Genomic DNA, 21034 nt, shown 5'->3' on the forward strand with positions numbered 1-21034 from the left:
AGAAGTTTAGTTCTGACAGAGCAGAAAAACAGGGAGGGGATACTTTCTGTAACCTTGAGCAGGGAATTGTATGATGAAAGTGAACATACAAGGGAAAACATTCTCTGACTGACTATATGGAGACCCAAGAAGGGTAAGGCCAGTTTAAGAGACTACTTCAGCAATTCTGGTAGAGTTGATTAGGGCATGGACCAGGATAGGGACTGTGGAAACGAAGAGTTCAATCTGAGAGATATCGCGGGACCATGTGAAGTGGAGAAAAAGGAATTGATGATAAGCATAATACACATTACATCTTAAATATGATAGCTGTTTTTCTAAACATCCAAAGGCAAATGCAAGTCTCTAATTCCTTTAAAATAACAAATTTAGTCATGCAATGATCCTATTAACTTTCAAAGATTCGCATTTTTGAAGGCAAGGCAGTGTGAACCAATAATCTTTTTGACACTAAGAACAATGTTGCTTTATGCCAACAAGGTACAGTTTTAAGTTGAATTTTTTTATTGCTCATTTATATTAACAGAAATCTTACATGGTGCGAAATCATTGAAATTTACATGACATCTGCTAGATTTCATTGTTCTGATGTTTTGTTTCCTTACTAAAAGTCATTTTCAAATGACTTTATCTTTTGAAGGTGGGAAGAAATGCTTGATTTTTAACTGAGTTAATTTTCAGTTAACTCCTAGGATAACAGGGAAGCTTTAGGAGCCTAATTAAACCATGCATTTGCTCTAATTACTTTAGCTGCAGGCTGCATAGAAACAAAAGCAGCAAGCAGATCTGTTCTGTGTGCAGCAGTCAGGCATTTGATGGTTGTTTTCTCCAGCAGGGGTTTTGAGTAGCATAGAAGTAAAGAAGCTGAGATGCAAAGCCATCATCTGCAATTGGTAACTGCAGCCACAAATCACAGGGCAGCCCTTATTCCCGCATAGTGTAGAAAGCATCGTTCATCGTCCATGATTTTATTTATGTCCAAACGCGGAGAAAGCAATCAGCATCACTAGCATCATTGTTGAATAGAAAGGGTCACACCACGTTTTCATCAACAGAATTGCAGGTTAGCTTACAAAGACTATAGAGTTAATACTTAAAGGACAATTTATATATTGGGCAAAAATAATAGTGCTTTTAGACTGGTTACTTTTTCCTCTTAGGCTTTATTCTCTTGAAAAATGTCCATATTTAATGCAACAGTTTAATTTTTAAGGTAAGTAAATCCATACTTCTATTATATATTTTGATTTTAATACAAGTGGATTTTAGAATATTGATGATCCATGTATATGAGGAAAAAAGCAGATCAGTGTTTATTACCACTGACTACTCAATTCAATTAAACAACTGCTTTTTTAACAGGACTCACAAGAAACCCCATTAAAGGCATATTTCTTCATTAGATAAAAACTGTTTTAAAGGTACTGTGGCTGTATTTATCCATTTACCTTAGTTTTTCGGTGTAAAGTACCACTTGAATTGCTTGTTTTCTCCCCTTAGCTAAAGTGGCAAACAAGTTAAGAAATACTGCAGGTTTTATTACTTTTTATCTGTTGTTTTAAAAATCTGTGTTTGAGATTCTTGGTTCAGAGTCCAAACTTTACAGAAGTTAAAATTGGATATGGAAAAGAACTTTAGCTTTCTGGGGTAACTTGTCCTAAATATAAAAAAACAAAAAAAAATAAGAGACAGGAGCATTAAAGCAACCACGTGGTGAGTTCAGGCCAAATACAAAAATCTCCACTTTTATCCTAAACCATCTACATGTCTGTACCACCCCTCCACTTTATTTTGCCTACAGAAACCTGACCTAAACTAAACAACTATTCTATATCATTAAGTTGTCCAGGAAGATGAAAGTTTAAATATACGTCAGACAAGCTGCAGCATCTGGTGCAATTCGGTAATGATGGTCTCTTCTAGAGAGCTTCAACACTTAGAATTGAAATGTGGTTAACCTATGTAAAGAAAATAATACTCTTCTAGTCATACATTCTCCCTATTTACAATGCTAAATATTTGCCCAATCCTCTCCCATCGTAGGAAGCATACAAAATAAAATCCCAGTATGAAACATCTCACTATATCCCTAATTCCGTTTTCTTGCAGCCAAATATACAGCCAATGATGAACACAGTTAACCTTTCACTATAATTGTTTTAAAATTATTTTCACACATTTTTTCAAACACATTGATTAACCCTAGAGGTTTCACCCTACAATAGGGAATAATGTCTTACAAAGTATTGCTTAACAGTGCTACATAAAATTTAACAAGTTTAGATGCACTCTTATAGTTTGTTGATATGAGAACAAACTTAGTTCTCTCTTTAAAACAGCATAAGCTTAGATACATGAGATAGTTTAAAAGAAGTTTAGAAGTTATCATAGTGACGTTTGTGTATATCAATAGCTCCCTTCTAAACAGCTCTACAAGCTTCATTGTGCCAGATTTACACACCTTTCAAAATAGAAGAGAATCAAACTTAAGTGTGTTGTTCTTTATCAATAGACTGGGAAAAAACTTGCAACAAATATGACAAAGTTGTGATATCTTTATTATGTAAACAAGTCACACACAGTAAGAAAAAACACTAAGAATCCAGAAGATAATGCAAAGAATATAAAAAGACACTTTAGAGAAGATAATCTATTGTTTTTTATCTCACTAATAAACAAAATGCAAATTAAAACAACAGTAGAATACCATTTGACGCATCTTACCAATGATTTTTTAAATGATTTTTTAAAGAATAAGAATGTCCAATTCTGTCAATCAGTGTGGTGACAGGACAAGCTAATATATTTTTTTGAAAATAACACATCAAATATTCATACCTTTTAACCCAGTAATTCTATGTCTGTTTCTACCCCAAAGGAATAATTCTAAGCATTAAAAAAAGCTATAGGTACAAGATGTTCATTGCAGCATTATTTATAATATTGAAAACAACCTAAATACTTCAAAGCAGAGCAATGACTAAGTGCATTAATACACAGCTCCCTGGAGTACTTTACTGAATTTTAAATGATGTCCAGCCTTATCCATAGTAATACAGGGAAATGTTACCAGGTAATGTTAAGTGAAAAGAACAAGATATATTATATACATTGTAAGCCTACCACTCCATAGGAAAAAATTCTATAAAGACATGAGGATTTTAAAACCTATTATTTTCAGTATTTTCCAAATTTTATTTAACTTGCGGTTTAATGTTTTACAATACATTTTAAAATGTCATGTTTTCCCTCAAAGTACTTGCAAATGCATTGCCTTGTTTTCAAAACGTTTCTCCAGAAAACAATCCCTGCGCTTGGAAAGACTTGTGAAATATCATAATACCTATTACAAAAACTCAGATTATTTTATTCATTAACATTTTGGTTATAAGTGTAGGGAATCTACTACATATGTGACTGGGCAGCTGAAACATGTACGTAGCAGTTCCAGTCAGGGCTCTCTCAGCATCCACACTCACTCTGGCCTTACTCCCTTCAGAAACCACAGCTGCTCCTAGCACCTGTGAATATACTGCCCTTATAAATCCCTGGCAGCAGAGGGAATGTTATGATTGTTTCTAAGATTTCAGAGACAACTAAAACCAATTTCCTTTTTCCCAAAATGGGAGCATCAAAAAGGAGCCATTCATCCAAATATGTTTACTCTGTTTCCAAAAGAGAACAAATTCTTAAGAGAGCAGAGAGGGAGTTTATTTTTATGACGCATACATTGCCTATTTTAACGTTAGATTTTATAAATAATATACTTCGCAGCATCTACCCTAGGGCAAAGGTGAACCAACATTCCATTCTTTTAGAAATACCAAATGTTTCCCCTTTCCCCCCACTTCAATTTGTTGTTTTCAATTGTGGTCACAACTTTGACATTTTAATGTAATACCGACCCATTTCCTAAAATCCCAGTGAAACACAGAGAGAGAGAGAGAGAGAGAGACAGAGAGAGAGAGAGGGAGAGAGATTGAAAGAGAAACACACTTCAGAAGGTTGCACTTACACTCCAGCAGTTTTTCCAGAAACGAGGGAAGCAGTAGTTCTTATTTTTGTGGTATCAAGTTGTAGACTGAAATTCGGCAAAAATCTTTTCTTGGTGTGAGGGATGTGAAATATGTTCTAGGATTTGTATTCGGTATGATCCTTTATTCTAGATACGAGCATTTCTTTTTCTAAAGTTTTTCAGTCTCGCTCAAGGAAAGGGAAACTTAATATAAATTTGAAATTCTCTTAAAGGCGCCTTTCAGAGCATCTCCCATGGGAAAATATCACGACAGCTCAACACTGGTGGTTTCCAGTAAGAATCTAGTCCGATTTGTTTTTAAACATGGCTGTATACTTACTTTGCAGGCCCCCAAATTTGTGCTTTCAGCTATCATTAATCAAATAGCCAGAAACACCATCTTTAGCCAAGCTGCTTTTCGTGGGTTGGAAATGCGCTCTGATTAAAAATTATGTTCATTTTGAGGGCATCACTGTTATTCCTGTGCCTCAGCGCCGCTTTTGTCAGGGCTGGAGCGGGCTCAGGAGTGCCTGCAGCGAGGTGTGCGGCAGGTCTGAGGGCCCTGATCGTTAACGTTTCCAGTGGGATGCTCACACTTTCTCCCTAGACGCTCAGCTCACCGTGCGCGGCGGGAGCGAGTGGACCAGACTGTGAAAAGAATAGAGAATTTATATTAGGGACAGGGAGAGAAAGAGTGCGATCGGCTAGGTCTCCAGGTCACCGTGGCTCAGGGCTTTGCACGAGTTTATCACTACTATTAACAGCTACTTGGAGAGGGTTGTTTACCGCCTCAATGAGCGACAACCAGACAGCGGAGCCCACTCAGGAACCCAAGCTACGCCCCCTCGCCCCTCAGTTCCTCTCCTGTGCCCCAAACTGATTAATTCAGGGCCGCCTTCCTGCCGGACCCTCCTATTGGCTCCCATCTCATCCAGTGAGAACCTTGCAACAGTTTCACCTGGCTCCCGCTTCCCAAAATAAACAAACAAACCGTCCCGCTACTGTGCCAGCTCCCCACCCTGGCGCCGCGGGACAGGGTTGCGCTCCTTCCCCTCCCGCCACCTCTGGTCCCCTCCAGCCAATCGAGCCATGGTTGTGGAGCCCGCATCCGGCTCCGATCGCTGGCCACTCTCTGCCCCTCCAGGCCTGCTGTGCCTTCTTGGACTCGTAGTTATAGGACCTGCGTGGACAGAGAGCCCCACCTCCTACCGTGGCCCTCAGGCTGGGATGTTCCACGGAAGGGTCTAGGTTGGGTTGGAGTTGGCCCCGCCCCTTGGGCTCGCCGCCCCCTCCCTTGCACACCTCTGCTGGCTGCAGCTCGCGCCCCTCCACAGCGCGGGTAGCAAGAGCCGCAGCTGCAGCCGCGTGAGGCTGCGGTCACGTGTTGTTTTGCCCGCCGCGCGCTCAGAGTGGAGTGGGCGGGGGCGCGGGTCCAGGAGGGAGGGGGCTGGGGCGGGCGGGCAGACGGGGGTTGACGGCCTCTTCCCCCAGCCCTCCCTTCCCGGAGCCCCCCTCCCCCTTGCTCACCTTAAAACCAACGTGCATCACCATGGCGAGTTGCTCCTTCGCTGGCGAACAAGCGACAAGGAGACTGAGAGATACAGCAGCGGCTACAGCGGCAGCTCTAGCTGTGGTGGCGACCACCCCACTTCTTTCCTCGAGAACCCCGACCGCACCCATTGGGACCGGGTCGTCCTGTCCGGGAGCCATGTGGCTCTCCGCAGCCACTGGCTCCCGGTCAGACTCCGAGTCTGATGAGGAGGACCTCCCCGTCGGGGACGAAGTCTGCAAACGGGGCTACCTGCGGAAGCAGAAGCATGGGCACAGGCGCTACTTCGTGCTCAAACTCGAGACCGCCGACGCCCCAGCTCGGCTGGAATACTATGAAAATGCCAGGAAGTTCCGGCACAGTGTCCGCGCCGCGGCGGCTGCAGCCGCGGCGACAGCCTCTGGCGCCGCGGTCCCGGCGCTCGTCCCACCGCGGCGCGTGATCACCCTGTACCAGTGCTTCTCGGTGAGCCAGCGGGCCGACGCAAGGTACCGACACCTCATCGCCCTTTTCACCAAGGACGAGTACTTCGCTATGGTGGCCGAGAACGAGTCGGAGCAAGAGAGCTGGTACTTGCTGCTCAGCCGCCTCATCCTCGAGAGCAAGCGCCGCCGCTGCGGCACGCCCGGCGCGCCACCTGATGGAGGGCCGGCCGCGCTGGCGTCCGCAGCGGCGGCGGAGCCACCGTTCTACAAAGATGTGTGGCAGGTAATAGTCAAACCCAGGGGGCTGGGGCATAGAAAAGAGCTGAGTGGCGTGTTCCGGCTCTGTCTTACCGATGAGGAGGTTGTGTTTGTAAGGCTGAACAGCGAAGTGGCCAGCATGGTCGTCCAGCTCCTGAGCATCCGTCGCTGCGGGCACTCAGAGCAGTATTTCTTCTTGGAAGTCGGTAGGTCCACCGTCATCGGTCCGGGGGAACTGTGGATGCAGGTCGATGACTGTGTGGTGGCCCAAAACATGCACGAGCTCTTTTTGGAGAAGATGAGAGCCTTGTGTGCAGACGAATACAGAGCCCGCTGCCGCAGCTACAGCATCAGCATCGGCGCCCACCTGTTAACCCTGCTGTCCACTAGGAGGCACCTGGACATGCTGCCTCTCGAACCCAGCGGCTGGCTCAGAAGGTCCCGCCTTGAGCAGTTTTGCCACCTCCGGGCCATCGGTGACGGGGAAGACGAGATGCTCCTCACCAGACGCTACATAACACCCAGCGAGCCTGTGCCCCATTCCAGGCGAGGAAGACTGCACCCGCCCAGAGCGCGCAGATCCAGGAGAGCGCTTTCGGTGCCAGCCAGCTTTCTTCGCAGCCAAGCACCCAGCCTGGTGCGTGCCCCGCACCCTGCAGAAGCCCCCAGCCACACTGCTTGCCTGTCTCCTGAAGCATCTGGTTCCGACTCCGGCAACTCTGGGAAAGAAGGCAATCCTCAAAGCCAAGAGGATCAGGAAGGAAACAGAGGAGGTGACTACATGCCCATGAACAATTGGGGCTCAGGACATGGTCAGGGCTCAGGAGGGGGCCACGGTTCAACTGGCCAAGGTTCCAGTAGCCAGAGCTCAGGAGGAGACCAGTGCTCAGGAGACGGCCAGGGCACTGCAGGTGGGCACGGCTCAGGCAGTAGCCAGGGATCCGGTGGTGGTCATGGCTCAGGTGGTGGCCAGGACTCTGGAGGGGGCAAAGGCTCAGGAAGTGGTAAAGGCTCCGATGGCAATGGTGAACGGGCGAAATCTCTGAAGAAAAGATCCTACTTTGGCAAATTAACTCAAAGCAAGCAACAGCAAATGCCACCACCTCCACCACCTCCACCTCCACCCCCGCCAGGTGGAGCAACTGGTGGAAAAGGGAAGTCTGGGGGAAAGTTCCGACTTTATTTTTGTGCTGACAGAAGAGCCGCAAAACGCAAAGAAGTCAAAGATGCAGAGACCTCAGAAGGTGCAGCTGGGGGTCCCCACAGAGCCAGTGCTTTTGATGAAGATGAGGACGACCCATACATGCCAATGAAGCCAGGGGTGGCTGCCCCTTTTACAAGCTCCAGTGATTATATGCCAATGGCTCCTCAAAATGTTTCTGCTTCAAAAAAACTCCATTCTCGATCCCCTTTTGAAGATTCAAGAGGGTACATGATGATGTTTCCCAGAGTGAGCCCACCAACAGCCCCAAGTCCTCCAAAAGCACCTGATCCTGATAAAGAGGATGACACCAAGGACAATGACAGTGACAGTGATTACATGTTTATGGCTCCAGGAGCCGGTGCAGTTCCAAAAAACCCCAGAAATCCTCAGGGCGGCTCTTCCTCCAAAAGTTGGAGCTCCTACTTCTCTCTGCCAAATCCTGTTCGGAGCTCCCCGTTGGGACAGAGTGACCACAGTGAGTATGTACCAATGTTATCTGGAAAACTGGGGAAGGGCCTAGACAAAGAAATCTCGTCTATCAGGGGCCCCAAAGATGTAGCTTCAAAGCCTTCAGTTGAGGGGTCGCTCTCAAAGCCTGGAGATGGGGGGTTACCTTCAAAGCCTTCAGATGATGGGTCCCCCAAGAACAAGGCTAAGCGACTTAACCAGCTTTCTTTTATTGCAAAGGGAAATAAAATCAAGCCAAAACCACAAAAGCCCACACACGAGCAGAAAGAGGCTGACAGCTCTAGTGACTATGTCAACATTGACTTCACTAAAAGAAATAGCAATATGCTAGCCCCCTTTACTCAAGGACTGCCACATTCATGGGGCATAATTGCTGATCCCAGACAGTCAGCCTTTTCTCGTTATGTGAATGTTGAGTTCAGAGTGCCATTTCGAAATCTAGCAAACGAACTCTCAAATCTTTTAAGAGCTATTCCAGGTGCCAACCTCTTCTCTCTGGACGGTGCTAGGTGGCCACTTCTGCCTCTTCTTTCCAGTGCTACAGGTAGCAATGCTAATGAGGAAGAGTGTGACTACATTGAAGTGATTTTCAACCCAGCAATGACACCACCAGCCGTGCCTTTTGCTGACAGTGCCATTCGCTATGATGCTGAAACAGGTCGCATCTATGTGGTCGACCCATTTTCTGAGTGCTGTATGGACATTTCTCTCTCCCCCAGCCGCTGCTCTGAACCACCACCTGTAGCTAGGCTGCTGCAGGAAGAAGAGCTAGAGAGAAGACATCCACAAAGCTGTTCTCGAGGTTTCTTTGCCTCCGCCAGAGCCGCTGTCTCAGCTTTCCCAACCGACACCCTGGACAGAGACCTCTATGCCTCCTTAGCCTCCGCTGCCGCTGCGGTCCTTGTGCCAACCTTTGCCGTGGGCCGGGCTTTAGCCATCGCCTCCGCCCTGGTCGTGGCCCCGGGCATTGGCGCAGCAGTTGTGGGCTTTGAGGCCGCCATTGGATTTAACTCCGCCTCTGTCCGCTGGTGCCAACCTGTTGCTAATGCTGCTGGTGCCGACGCAGCAAGGGATGCCCAGGTCCTTGCCGGTGCCTGGAATCTTAGAGCCCCAAACCCGTCTTCAGAGCTTGCCGGAGGTGAGAACCGGGCCGGCGGGGCTGCAGCTGCAGCTGCAACTCCCCCACCATCACCTGGCCGCCGGGTGCCGAGACCCCCGGAGCGAGAAAATTCTGACGATGACGACGAGGACACCTACATGAGAATGGACTTTGCCAGACCTGACAACCAGAAGTTCGACTCTCCCCAAAGAGGTTGGTAATTTTAGCATTTATTGCTCTGAAGTTAATGGCCATTGCTTAATGAATTGATGCGCTAATATGTCTACAGTGTTAGGAAAAAGTAAGTTAGTATTTCATTAGTTGGTGCCTATTTAACATGGAAAATAGAATTCAGTTTTAATTATGCATGCAATACCTTGTGATCTTTGCAAGAATTTAAGTTTTAATCCAATAATAGTTTGTTTATCTGGAAAGAACCGATTATCACTTAAACATTGGTTCTACTTTTTTTAGGAGTAGTTAAAACTTAAGGATATGTAGCATGAGAATGCCTTCATATGTCTGTCCCTAACACTTAATGATTTATGCAAACAGGACACATTAAATTGAATCCCATCACCTCATTTTAAATCAACAAGTAAAAGGTGTTTTTCTACAAATGCCTATATTTAATTGCAGGAATTTTAATAAGAGCACAGAATACTAAGCAGTCACAATCATCGGTTAGCATTTGGGGGAGGATGACTTTCTTCTGAAAGTTACTTTTTAAAAAGCAGTCGTGGTTATGTTAGTTTGCTGTGATTTACCAAGAAGGTTAAATCTAAATTTTTCACATTAATGTCTGGAGGGAGCAAAACATAAATAATCCAAAACAACAGGTGATTAAAAGAAGAGAGTATTTGGCTCTAGAATGTGTTTTTGTGTTGATTTGTTTTGTTTTTACACACAGGATAAGTTGCCAGAAACCTTGAGTGTTCTGTCACTAGTAGTGACAGCCAAATAACTTTCACTGTTACTCATTTTGTTTTTGTAACCCCCCAAAAGAGGGTATGGTGACAACTTGATAATGGGTGTGAATATTGTTTCAAACGTTTAAAAAACATTGAAAATGTCTAGTTGGTGTGTCTTCTGGGAAACCTAGGGAAGCAAGAGCATAAGTTTGGAGGAAGACCTGACTCCTGGGGCAGCCTACCGTGGAACAGTGGAAGTTTTTTAAAGGGTTACTTTTCCAAAGGAAGAAATAAGGAAAAGTGGGAGCTGTCAGAGTTGGAAATAAGACTTTGAGTAAATTTATTGCGTACATTGTGCGATGTTGTTGTCTGTGTCTGGCGACATTTTCAAGAAATGATTTCAGAAGATGATGTCTCAATAATCTCAAGTGCCTTCCCTCTTTAGTATAATGTGCTTCTTTCCCAGTGAAGGGAAGGAATAGACACCAGCAGTTTTCATTCCAGTAGTCAGTTTAGTGAAGATTTTTACTTTGCTTGCTTTGTGGAATGCCTTTGTGATTGGATCTCTGCCCACTGTGCTTGATCAGGCAGAACAAGTCCGGGACTGATCACAACAGTCACCTAACAAGCTTCCTATTTAGTGCAGGTGTAGCCTCCCTCCCCCATCTCCCCCGGCTTTAGCAAACTTGCCACACAAAAGCTCACATTTGGAGCACGGACACATTAAAGGGTGATCATCAAAAGGACAAAAGGATGCTTTGCCTTGTCAAAGGATTCCATTCAGATCTCCTTTAAATTGTGAGCTGCGCTGCCCCCCTCCCAACACAACACGCACGTAGGCAATCACCACTACTACCAAAACCTTGCATTTAAAATATATAATTCTATTTCCAAGAATTTAATTCATAATCAGCTTTTCAGGAACAGATCATTTTATTCTGTAAAGTACACCCGAAAATTGGTCTCCTGGTATTGTTTGAGCCTAAATGCTGAAGACACCATTTATAACATTGGTGTAGGTTTGCCATAGCTGCCTGTGTCTATGTGGTATCTTGCAAAGGACAAGTTTTCAGAGAAGTTTGTCTATACTTTCCAATAGTCTTTGTTTCAGCAAGTTAGTGAAATCGTATTCCTTAAATAGACCCTGATTACCCAAGGATTATCTAGATACAACTTTCATTATTTTAACATAAGTTACAAATTTATAAATAACTTCTATTGACTTTGTAGCTATTTTAATGTTCTCTGAATGTATTGTTCATTGAGGAAATTCTTTAGTAAGTGACTACAAAAGGAGGCTGTATCTCACAGGGAAGTGGGTGCTTAGGTTGAAACAAGAGATGTGGAAGCACTTTGGAACTTGAAAGCACTTTAGAAAATATTTTTATTTTGTCATTGGATTAACACTGAAGTGAATATTGAACAGTTGAAACTGATGATTTCGTTTCTTGCAAAAATGGTTGGTCTAGAGGATAATTCAGGCACATAATTTGCTGAGCTACATAAAAAGAAGGATATATAGACAGAACTCACTGCAGGAAATTACTTTTGCTACTGTTTTAATGTAAATTGATATGGTAGAATGTTGTCTGTGAAGTGTTAAGGACAGGCTGGATAATTCTGATGTGTTTTGACTATAAAGTTATAGAATAATTTTCACCCATTTCTGATCTCTCTTCACTTTCCTGTCAAACATTTTCATGTGAGAAAACAGAAAATATGCTTTGACAAAGGAACAACGACACTGTCTTTATTAGCAGTTGTGTATCTCAAAGGGTAATTTTAATTTATGGCAAGTGCTTAGAACAGTGCCTGGCACATAGTAAATGTTGTAAATGAATTATTATACAACAATTATCATTGTTGTTACTGTTATTATTATTCGCTTTAGAAACACAGCTAAATTAAAGTTCTCTGTTCTCAAAACCCACTTTTCAGTTAGTCTTTAGTTTCATTTAAAGTGGTTTATATGGTTGTTCAGAGTTGGGATCTTTATAGTTGAGATCTGTTTAGAACTTAAGTGAAATAAAGTGAGATTATAAGGCAGTGAGACAGCTTTGTTCACGTAACACAAAAATAATATGTAATCTTATTTACCCACAGTCACACTGCACAGAAGTGCTTTAAAGCCATTTGTTGAAGACAATTGGAAAGAAGCACCCAGAAATATAACTCAGACTTGATCTTTTTATAAATGAAACCGTTTAAAAAGTGTGAAGTCTTCACATTTTATGTACATGGGTTATAAGCATTAGCATTCATGTAGTCTCTTATATAGGTTTAGTCGAACTCTTCACGCACATATGCATTTTTGCCTTTTTTTTGCTGTATCTGATACAGAATGCATAATTTTAAATGACTTAAGGTGAAAAATTCACCAATTTTTTGCATTCCAAAGATAGGAGGATAAGGGCAGCTCTAGGAGGGGTGTGAGAATTGGTCAGCCAAATTCGTAATGTTATGATAGCACTTGGTATTCAAAAGCAAGAAAAGAAACTCTGTAGTAATTACCTTTTGAAAATTTAGACACTGTTATTAACATGAAGGAAGTGTAAGCTTCTTTTCAGTGTACTACTGCCAAATCCTCTTGTTATAAATTTCAGGTGCTAAGAGCAAATTGTTTTTGTTGTATTGGATTTATTATAAATTACTAGAGTAATATCTCCATATAGCAGACATTCTCAATCACCATTGATGGGTCATTTATTTTAGGAAACATTCACTCCCCCAAAACAAATTGGACAGTCAGTTGTTGTAGAGGTATTTGACCTGTAACAATCAAAGAGGACTTCATTCAATTAAATTCAACTCATTTGCATTCATTCTAAGAGTGATGCTTCCAGGGTAAAAATTTCTCCTGCTAGCAAAACATCTTCTTTAAACAAGACCTAGAGTGAGCCCAGATTTTTCCTGTTGCAATAGATGAAGGTAACCAACCAGTAGAGGGAGAAATAAGGAATATTGTGTGTGATTTAAAAGGGACTGTTGTTAAATTGTCAACTTGTTGATTGAGGGCATGTTTTACAGTTGCATAACTGTCTTACAATTTGGACAGCACATTCACATTCATTATCTTACTGGGGGACAGAAGGAGCTGGAACTGAAGTTGGTGCTAAGAATTTTCCCATAGTCAAAAAGGTAAGTGGCAGAGCTGAAAATCAAACCCATACATCTGATTTCAAGTCCAGTGTTCCACCCAGCACACCAATATTCAATCTGTTCTTTCCTATCGATGAAAGATTGTTACATAGGCAAAGATTGGGGAAATGTTCACGTTTTCTTGAATTTGGTAGTAGCACATTTTGTTACAAGTAATTCCTTTAGAGCGTTATCACTGTGAACCACCTGCCAGAGCTTCGGTAAATTTCATTACATTGCAGTGTTTGCCATGACTCTCAGAATAAAATAATTTGACCTGTTCTGGAATTGAAGATTTTCAATCTGGTCTGGGGAGGAGTTTGCATATCTTTACCTCCCAAACACAAGTAGTGTGTGTATCTATTTGGATCCTGTGGAAACATTTAAAGGAAGAAAAGTGAAACGAGAGTGCGTTCAGTAAACTTCCTTTAATGGTCATTTCCTTAACTGAAGTTGGGTATCTTTGGATTTCCTAATAATCCATTGACATTTGCCGCTTATAGCAAGTCTTTTAATTTCATTTTTTCTATGTGTATAAAATCTGACATTCTAATCTAAACCATCGCAGTGGGCAAAACAGGATAAAGTGAGAAAGGTGGAAGAAAAAGCGCCGTAGACATAGATGCTCTTTATTAAAAGAAATAAATAAACTTGCTTTTGGCAGTTAGGCAAATAGATTTTAGAAGTCTTGAAAATCAAATCCTCTCCTTGGGACATAGAAACCCTTGTTTGGTGAACACACAATGGGATTTATAGATGATGTAATACAGAATTGTACACCTGAAATTATGTAATTTCGTTAACAATTGTCACCCCAATAAATAAAAAAAATACAGAAAACAAAAATAAATTAAATTCACTTTGTTTAGCACCTTTTTAATGCTTTAACACTATTTAAAGGTAACCGAGACATTTTATTGACAGTATTGGAAAGTAGCTTTTATAAAATGCTTAATTAAAGCCTGCAGTATATTTTGGCTAAGAGGTGATGCCAAGCTCTTGGATGGTGAGGAGCACTTACTGGAAAACATTGCTTGGTCTTGAGTGAGAAATGAGAGATGAAAAAAGCCACCTTTTATAATAGTGAAATGAATATATTACAATACACTCAGTTTTTACCACATTATCAAATTGCTAATTTTAAAGATATTGATAAAATTGCCAAGATAATTTGCTTGCCACATGAGCTCCAGTTATATTCTCTAACAATACTGCACTGATTATTGGTTATGCAGCCACAGGTCTTACATTTCCATCTTCTTTTGGAAATGTAAGCTGAACACTTGAGACATAGGAATGTTTAAAGATGTTTTAAAAATGTATACATATATCCTGTTTTAGATGTGCCTTTTTAAAAAGGGTACCTTATCATTTATGGTGAAAACTTAATTCCTTTTAGAATTAATAAAAAATATATACTTAAATATTTTGTGAAGTGAGAAAGTTATTGCTGTTTTCCCCCTAGCTTCCTAACACCCCTTTCTTATTGGTTAGGGTTGCATTGGTTATATTATCTCTTACCCTCATGTGCCTTTTGCCGAACTTGTGTCCCTAATTTCACAGTAACCTACCCTTTCCTGGTGTCTCTCTGGTAGAAAAATTGAGGGCCACTCTGGGAGTGGAGGACTTATTCTGCCAGAGTTTGCTCCCTCCTAGTTCACAGCCTGCTTGGACTTAGCTTACAGAAACAGCCTTCTCTGCAGGGCTCCTTGTTCCACATGTCCAGGGCTGTGCTTCCTGCTCTACTCTCACTGTCTGTCACAGAGACAGCTGGGCCTCCTTAAAGCTATTTTCATGGCTGAACTGACCACAATATGTTTGATGCTAGTCAGACCTTCTGGACTTACTGAATATCCAATTCCCCGTGGTAGTCACTTTAGCTAGTTTTCACAATTTATATAATTTGCCTCTGTATGATTATTAATTTTCTACTTGTATACTTGAAATTTGGAATAGCAGTGAAGTCTCTATCTCTAAATTCATCTTGAAAATTCACATGCACACCCAAGGTGCCCTTGAAAGTCTGACTAATGTGATTTTTAACTCCCGCTTTTTCATAAGTTGTGCCTCCAGCCATGAAGGCATACCAATGCTGTCCTCACCCTCAAATCCCCACCACCAATCCTCTGAAGGACTCGTTATTGTGGCTGAAGCTCTTACCATGGTTTCCTTTCCACTGCCACTCTTATCCCAATTATTATTCACCATTCCTATTGCCATGGCTACAAGAGATATCTTACTGGAGTCCCAAATTGAAACTTAAAATACATCTTCCCACAGAAATGGTGTAAGGGACGGTTGGCCATAGTCAAAGTAGTTTATCTTGTTAGTTCAGGAACTTAATAGGTTTAATACAGGCATGTGTAGACGAACCTATGAACCTATCCGCCATTTATTTATAACATTGTTTCTATGGGATAATTTATTCTGTTTCAACTAAAAAATGAGCATCGGAGTATGTCTCTTTTGTAAATTGGAGACTGCCTATGTTAGAATTCTAGTAACGTGAATTCTTTAAGTCTGCAGTAACTAGGCAGCAGAGTGAAGTGGCCCAAGTGTGTGTTTGGAGGAAGTGGAGAAGCTGACCTGGGATGAAAATCCTCTAGCTGATCCCCAAATAGTTTGTACCCAGATAATCAAGACTGGAATGAACATGCATAAGTGGTCCCTACCGAAATGCAGGTGGGGAAAAATTGAACTGACCTTTGAGGAGTTCGAAGTTTACAAGTGTCGTCCATTTACCTTACAGATTCTTTTGACTATTCTGTCCCAAAACTGTTTCCACCATAGGGAGAGACATATGTGATCTTCTGATTATAAAGGAGACAATAGTCTGGTATGAGTGGCATTGGAAAGACTAGCACAATTATTGCTAGTTTTCAGTCTTGAAAGACAGCACTTAAATTTTTATCAAGTCTTAGAGAATCATCCTCCTATACATTTATTTACAGGACACAGAAAAGTGTGATGATCTGTTCTTGGGGGGAAACAAACTATATATAAGTCAGAGGCAATGCTACACTAAATAATATAATTGTATTATTAAACAGTCATCTTTGGGGTATATTTTTCAATTTCTCTTCATTTCCTTCAGTTTAGTTGCCTTCAAATGCTTTATTTGGTTGCCCTTATTTGTGTGATCACCAATTGTTTGTAAGTATAACATGAGACTAAAACCGTGAGGAATTTTCAAAAGAACTTGATTTTTTTTTTTTTGAGTTCTGCGATAATTGGAATGGAAAAGATAACAAAGGCAATGAGACTGGGGAGAGTGGAAAGAGAATGAGAGAATAACTGCATGTATTCTTATAGTTTTGGCTTCTGCTGGGCAGGGGAACCATTGCTGTTTTAGACTTCAAACTGTAATAGAGGCGTGTTTATGATTCACATAAAGAGGTCTGGAATGCCCTAGAGAAACTGACTTCTTGGCTCACTTTACAAATTTCCAGGGATATTGAAGTCATGTATGCTTTCTTGGTATATTACAGATTACTGTTCAGGTTTATATCATTATACAAATTGAAACAGAAAAGATTACTTCATTTGTTTTGAAAAGGAAAAAATAGCTGCAGGTTTTGGGGGCAGGAGTAGGAAGATGTTATGACCCATCAGAGTCCATTGAGGTTTTTTTTCTCCCACAGAGGAGAATTACTTGAAGAATATAACTCATTAAAGGGGATGGACTTTAAAAAAAAGAAAAAAAATTGATTAATTGGAAAGTAAGAATACCAATAAAGTAATTATTTATAACCTGTCAATGTCAAGTGGAAATAGTACATCAAAAACAGACCACATTATTAAAAGCATCACCATTTACCTTTCAAGTGATGAAATGATATCAAAATGAACAGAATGCAGAACTAAAATATGATTGTCAGGCCTTTGATATTCATTTTCCAGGCTGTTTCTAAATAGTTTTTTTGTACCACATAGCAAGCTTCTGAGTTACTTCCTTAGTCTGTTCTTTGGAATGTGCTCAGTGAATGTAAACTTATTTTAGTATTGGCCTAAGTAAAACAGGATTATAAAAGTAAATCTGTTCCCATAATGCATTTCAAAACCAAATTAAATTATTTTTGGATTATCTTGTTTTGGATAGCATTATTCCTTTCTACTAGCATGGTTAAACAAGAATTGACAAGTATATTTGCTAAAGTATACTTGAAATCAAACCATTATTTGCTAGGTTTTAGTATGTTACCAAATGTTCACTTAACGCTTTTGTAGGTGTTATAGGAAAGCAATTGGCATATGAATCATTTTTTAGTAGAGCCTCTGTCATTTGAGAAAAGTAAAGAAGAGAAACAACCAAAGTATCCTTAAATAGATGATTACATAAAGAAGATGTAGTGTATGCTTACAATGGAATACTACTCTGCCATAAGAAAAGATGAAATAATGCCATTTGCGACAACATGGATGGATCTTGAGATTAATATGCTAAGCAAAATAAGTCAGACAGAAAAAGTCGAGAACCATATAATTTCACTGATATGTGGTATATAAAACTGAAAGCAGCAAAGGAACAAGACAAACAAACAAAGAAACAAAAACTCACAGCCACTGACAATAGTTTAGTGGTTACCAGAGAGTAAGGGGGGTGGTAGATGAGAGTAAATGTGATCAAATATATGGTGATGGAAGGAGAACTGACTCTGGGTCATGAACACATAATGTGATATATAGATGATGTATTAGAGAATTGTACACTTGAAACCTATGTAACTTTACTAACCATTATCACTCCAATAAACTTTAATTTAAAAAAAAGAAAGAAAAGTAAAGAAGAATAAAAAAACAACAAAACAACTCTGATAACAACAAATGCTTCAAATATCAGGCTTAGTATAATGTTGGTAGGGTACTTATATGGAGCTTAATTTGTTTGTTTCTGGGAAAAATATCTATGAAATGTAGTGTATTATATAGGTTAGGAAGAAATTCCCTTTAAAGCACATGCAGTGTGATTATGTGAGTATATTTTTATGTTAAAACAAAGTAGCAAACTAAATTAGGTGATATGCCGTTCAAACCTTAAATTTCTGTTAAAAACATATAGCTGATAGTATATGCAAAATTCTATAATGCTACTCTATAATGCTAAGTGTAATTTTGCAGCCGATAATTGAATTGCTAATGTGCACTCTCATGGTTAACCTATGGCTATCACAGACACCTTTTATCCTGTAAAAACTTGATCGATACTAGGAATCTACAATTTCCTAAGCCTACTGCTGACTGGAAAGCTTACTAACTTTACTAACCCAGGGTGTTGATTTCTGTAAACCTTTTAGTGTGGAGGAATGGCCCTATACAACAAATTATGACTAATAGCCACAAATAGGTGGGAGGAAAATGGAGGAGACCTTTGATGCTTCACCCAGCTTCAAGTCTGTTACATGTTTAAAATCTCTTATGAAAAAAATGAATAGTCAAACTGTATACTGCTGGTTCAATATAAGATCTTGTAGTCAAAACCTACTCTGGAGGATGCTTTCCGTGGATTCTGTTAGGTTGGCTGTAATGAAATAGAATACTTTGGCCTTAAAGTGACACTACCATCCCATAATCAAGTTGCTGACCATTTATTTATCCCCATCTCTCCTCCAGTTCAGCGCCTTCTTAACTGTATCAGATCCCCTTCCTCTGCCGCACTCCCTATATTATACTTCCTCGCAATTAGCAGAAGTCCAAGAGAGTAATACCAAAACTTCTCTTTATTAGACAGAAGGGGATTTCATTCAAATCTCCTTTGCAATTATGACTTTGCTCTTTTAGAAGAAATTCAGCGATTGACTCTGGAGACTATCACCGAGGCTGTGCCAATAATGTGCTTTTGATATGTGCCAATAATTTGGTGAAGGCATAATCAAGCATGTAGGAGAAGAAACAAATTATCTTTATCTGCCCAATGCTTTGCTGGCCCAACTGGTAGGAAGTGGAATAGTGCATGCACGTACAAAGCTGCTACCGACAAGCTATGTCAGGGTGGCAGCCTTTGGGCCAAAGGAGTAACTGCCCTTGTGTCTTCGCTGGGCTTGTGCTGGTGTTTGTCATAGGCAGCTGGCAGAGTTAGGCACGTCCATGCCAAGGCAGTCTCCTCCACACGGTTCTCAAAAACTACTAGCTCAATTCTGGTTTTGTTTTGTTTTTCTTTGGAACAGGGTGGGGGTGAATGTGCTTCATACTTTACTTCTGCAAGTAACTTTTGTTTTGTCGTCTCTTTTTTCTAGAGTGACTATATTGCCACGAAAACACCTCTTAGAAGAAAGGGGATGCTAGTGAAATTTCATCTTTGTCTACTCCAGATCTACGTAAAAGAAACAAAATTCAGAGGTTTCTGAATGGAAAGCAACCTGAATTTCGAAAAGCCTTCAAGTGGATGCTGGCAGTTGAATGATCGTAACACAGATTATTCATACCACTGCCTTACGGATCCAGTGATTTTTGAATTAAGAAATGAACACTGTACTTTGTTTTTGTTTTCAAGTTTCCCTCCCCAGTCTGTCTCTTTGAAAGGAAACGAGTACTATAAAAGTGAGCATCTCATAACTCTTTCCCTCTTTACAAAAATGTTATTTACATATGTGTAAATGTGGCCAATATCAATTTTACTGATGTGTAATAGATTTAGCTTGAAGTTGAAAATGCTTTAAACGAGAGCAGAGAAAGGAAAGTTATGTTCATGAGAAGGTAGGTATGATCTAGAATCTTTTTCTCTGAGTAGTATATATCAAAACATTTCTTGATCAAGGAATTGAATGTCAAGTGAACTGATATCTTGATGGGACATTTCCAGTATTTTAAAGGCAGGGCCAAAGGACAGATTATCTCAGTTTTTGCTCATTAGCAAAACTGCAGTATTCTGTCCACATTAAATATCAGCTGAATTGATACCTTGGTTGAGCATTTCCAACATATTAAAGGTAGAACTGAGGAACAGATTATCTAGGTGTCCGTGTACAACACTGTGATATTCTGCTTGTAAATCAATTGTGCATTTCAAAAATCGCTAGTTTTTATTTTGAAACGTACATTTTCCCCCTAAAAGAAGAAAAGTTCTTCAGAAGTCTCCCTACAAAGCCCCTCTCTGCCTCTCTGGGCCTCTTTCACCCTTTCACCCTTCATGCTCCCCCTCTCTGGCTCTCTCCTTGACACACTCCCCACTATGCCCAAGGCTCCTATAAATAGATCAGTTTCCCATATTCAAGAAATTGGTGTGTATGTATCAATGAATGTCCTGACTAAAACTTAAGCCAAATAGAACCTCTTATAAGGCCTTGTTTCCCTTTGGGTAATGAGCCTATGTAAGATGTACCAAATTAAAAAAAAAAAATCAGAGCAAGCCTCCACCCCCCCACACCCTGTTTTTGCTTGCCTCTGATGGAAACTGAATTAAGATTTTAGGAACCTGGACCTTTGAGAATATGATAATAACAGGTGGTGATCACAGAGGACAGGAACAAAGGTCTTGAAACTTGCTCAGAGCTTTGTTATGTGGTGGCACACAATTCATTCCTCGTACCATCACTGGCAAACCTCATCATCCCACAGATGGGTATGAATGACTGTCGAAGTATATGAGTGCTAGTGTGTGTGTGCACCTATTCGTGTGTATGCACACCCTTGTGTACCTGTGTACAAGTGACTGTAGCTGTACCTGTTGTGTGTAACTGTTAAAAAAATTGCTTCGCATTTAATGTGCAACTTTAAAGTAGTGTAATATTTACCTAAACTTTTTTGCCACTCGGTTTTGATGTCTTTGAACGTGTACTTCTATCTTCAAGCAGGCTTACAGTCCATGTTGCTAAGCTAATTTTTCTGAAGAACCGAGTTGATTTCTATTATTTTTCCAACCAAAGTGATGGGAGTTCTTTTTTCCCTTGTGAATGGCTCTGAGGAGAGGATGTGGTTGCAGTACCAATCACTACAGTTACTGGTCACTACTAAGGCATTGATTTCATCAG

The 21034-nt window shown here is 40.9% G+C and overlaps 2 protein-coding genes across 2 annotated transcripts in view; one reads left to right on the plus strand and one right to left on the minus strand.

Moving 5' to 3' along the window:
• Window positions 1–2536: 2536 nt before the first annotated feature.
• The window catches only part of COL4A5 (collagen type IV alpha 5 chain), a gene marked incomplete at its 3' end in the record, with an annotated part of 361897 nt that continues 343399 nt past the window's right edge, over window positions 2537–21034 (minus strand). Inside the window, exon 51 of the mRNA XM_081043685.1 lies at window positions 2537–4663. Coding sequence (XP_080899811.1) covers window positions 4627–4663 — 37 coding nt within the window. The remainder of the gene's footprint in view (window positions 4664–21034) is intronic.
• IRS4 (insulin receptor substrate 4) lies at window positions 5565–19379 on the plus strand (the record flags this gene model as incomplete). Its single annotated transcript, XM_081043686.1, has 2 exons — window positions 5565–9231; window positions 19301–19379. 2 exons carry the CDS (start codon window positions 5565–5567, stop codon window positions 19303–19305), a joined length of 3672 nt encoding a protein of 1223 aa, XP_080899812.1. The 3' UTR covers window positions 19306–19379.

The sequence above is a fragment of the Rhinolophus hipposideros genome (genome assembly GCF_964194185.1).
Source record: "Rhinolophus hipposideros genome assembly, chromosome: X".
Taxonomy (NCBI): domain Eukaryota; kingdom Metazoa; phylum Chordata; class Mammalia; order Chiroptera; family Rhinolophidae; genus Rhinolophus; species Rhinolophus hipposideros.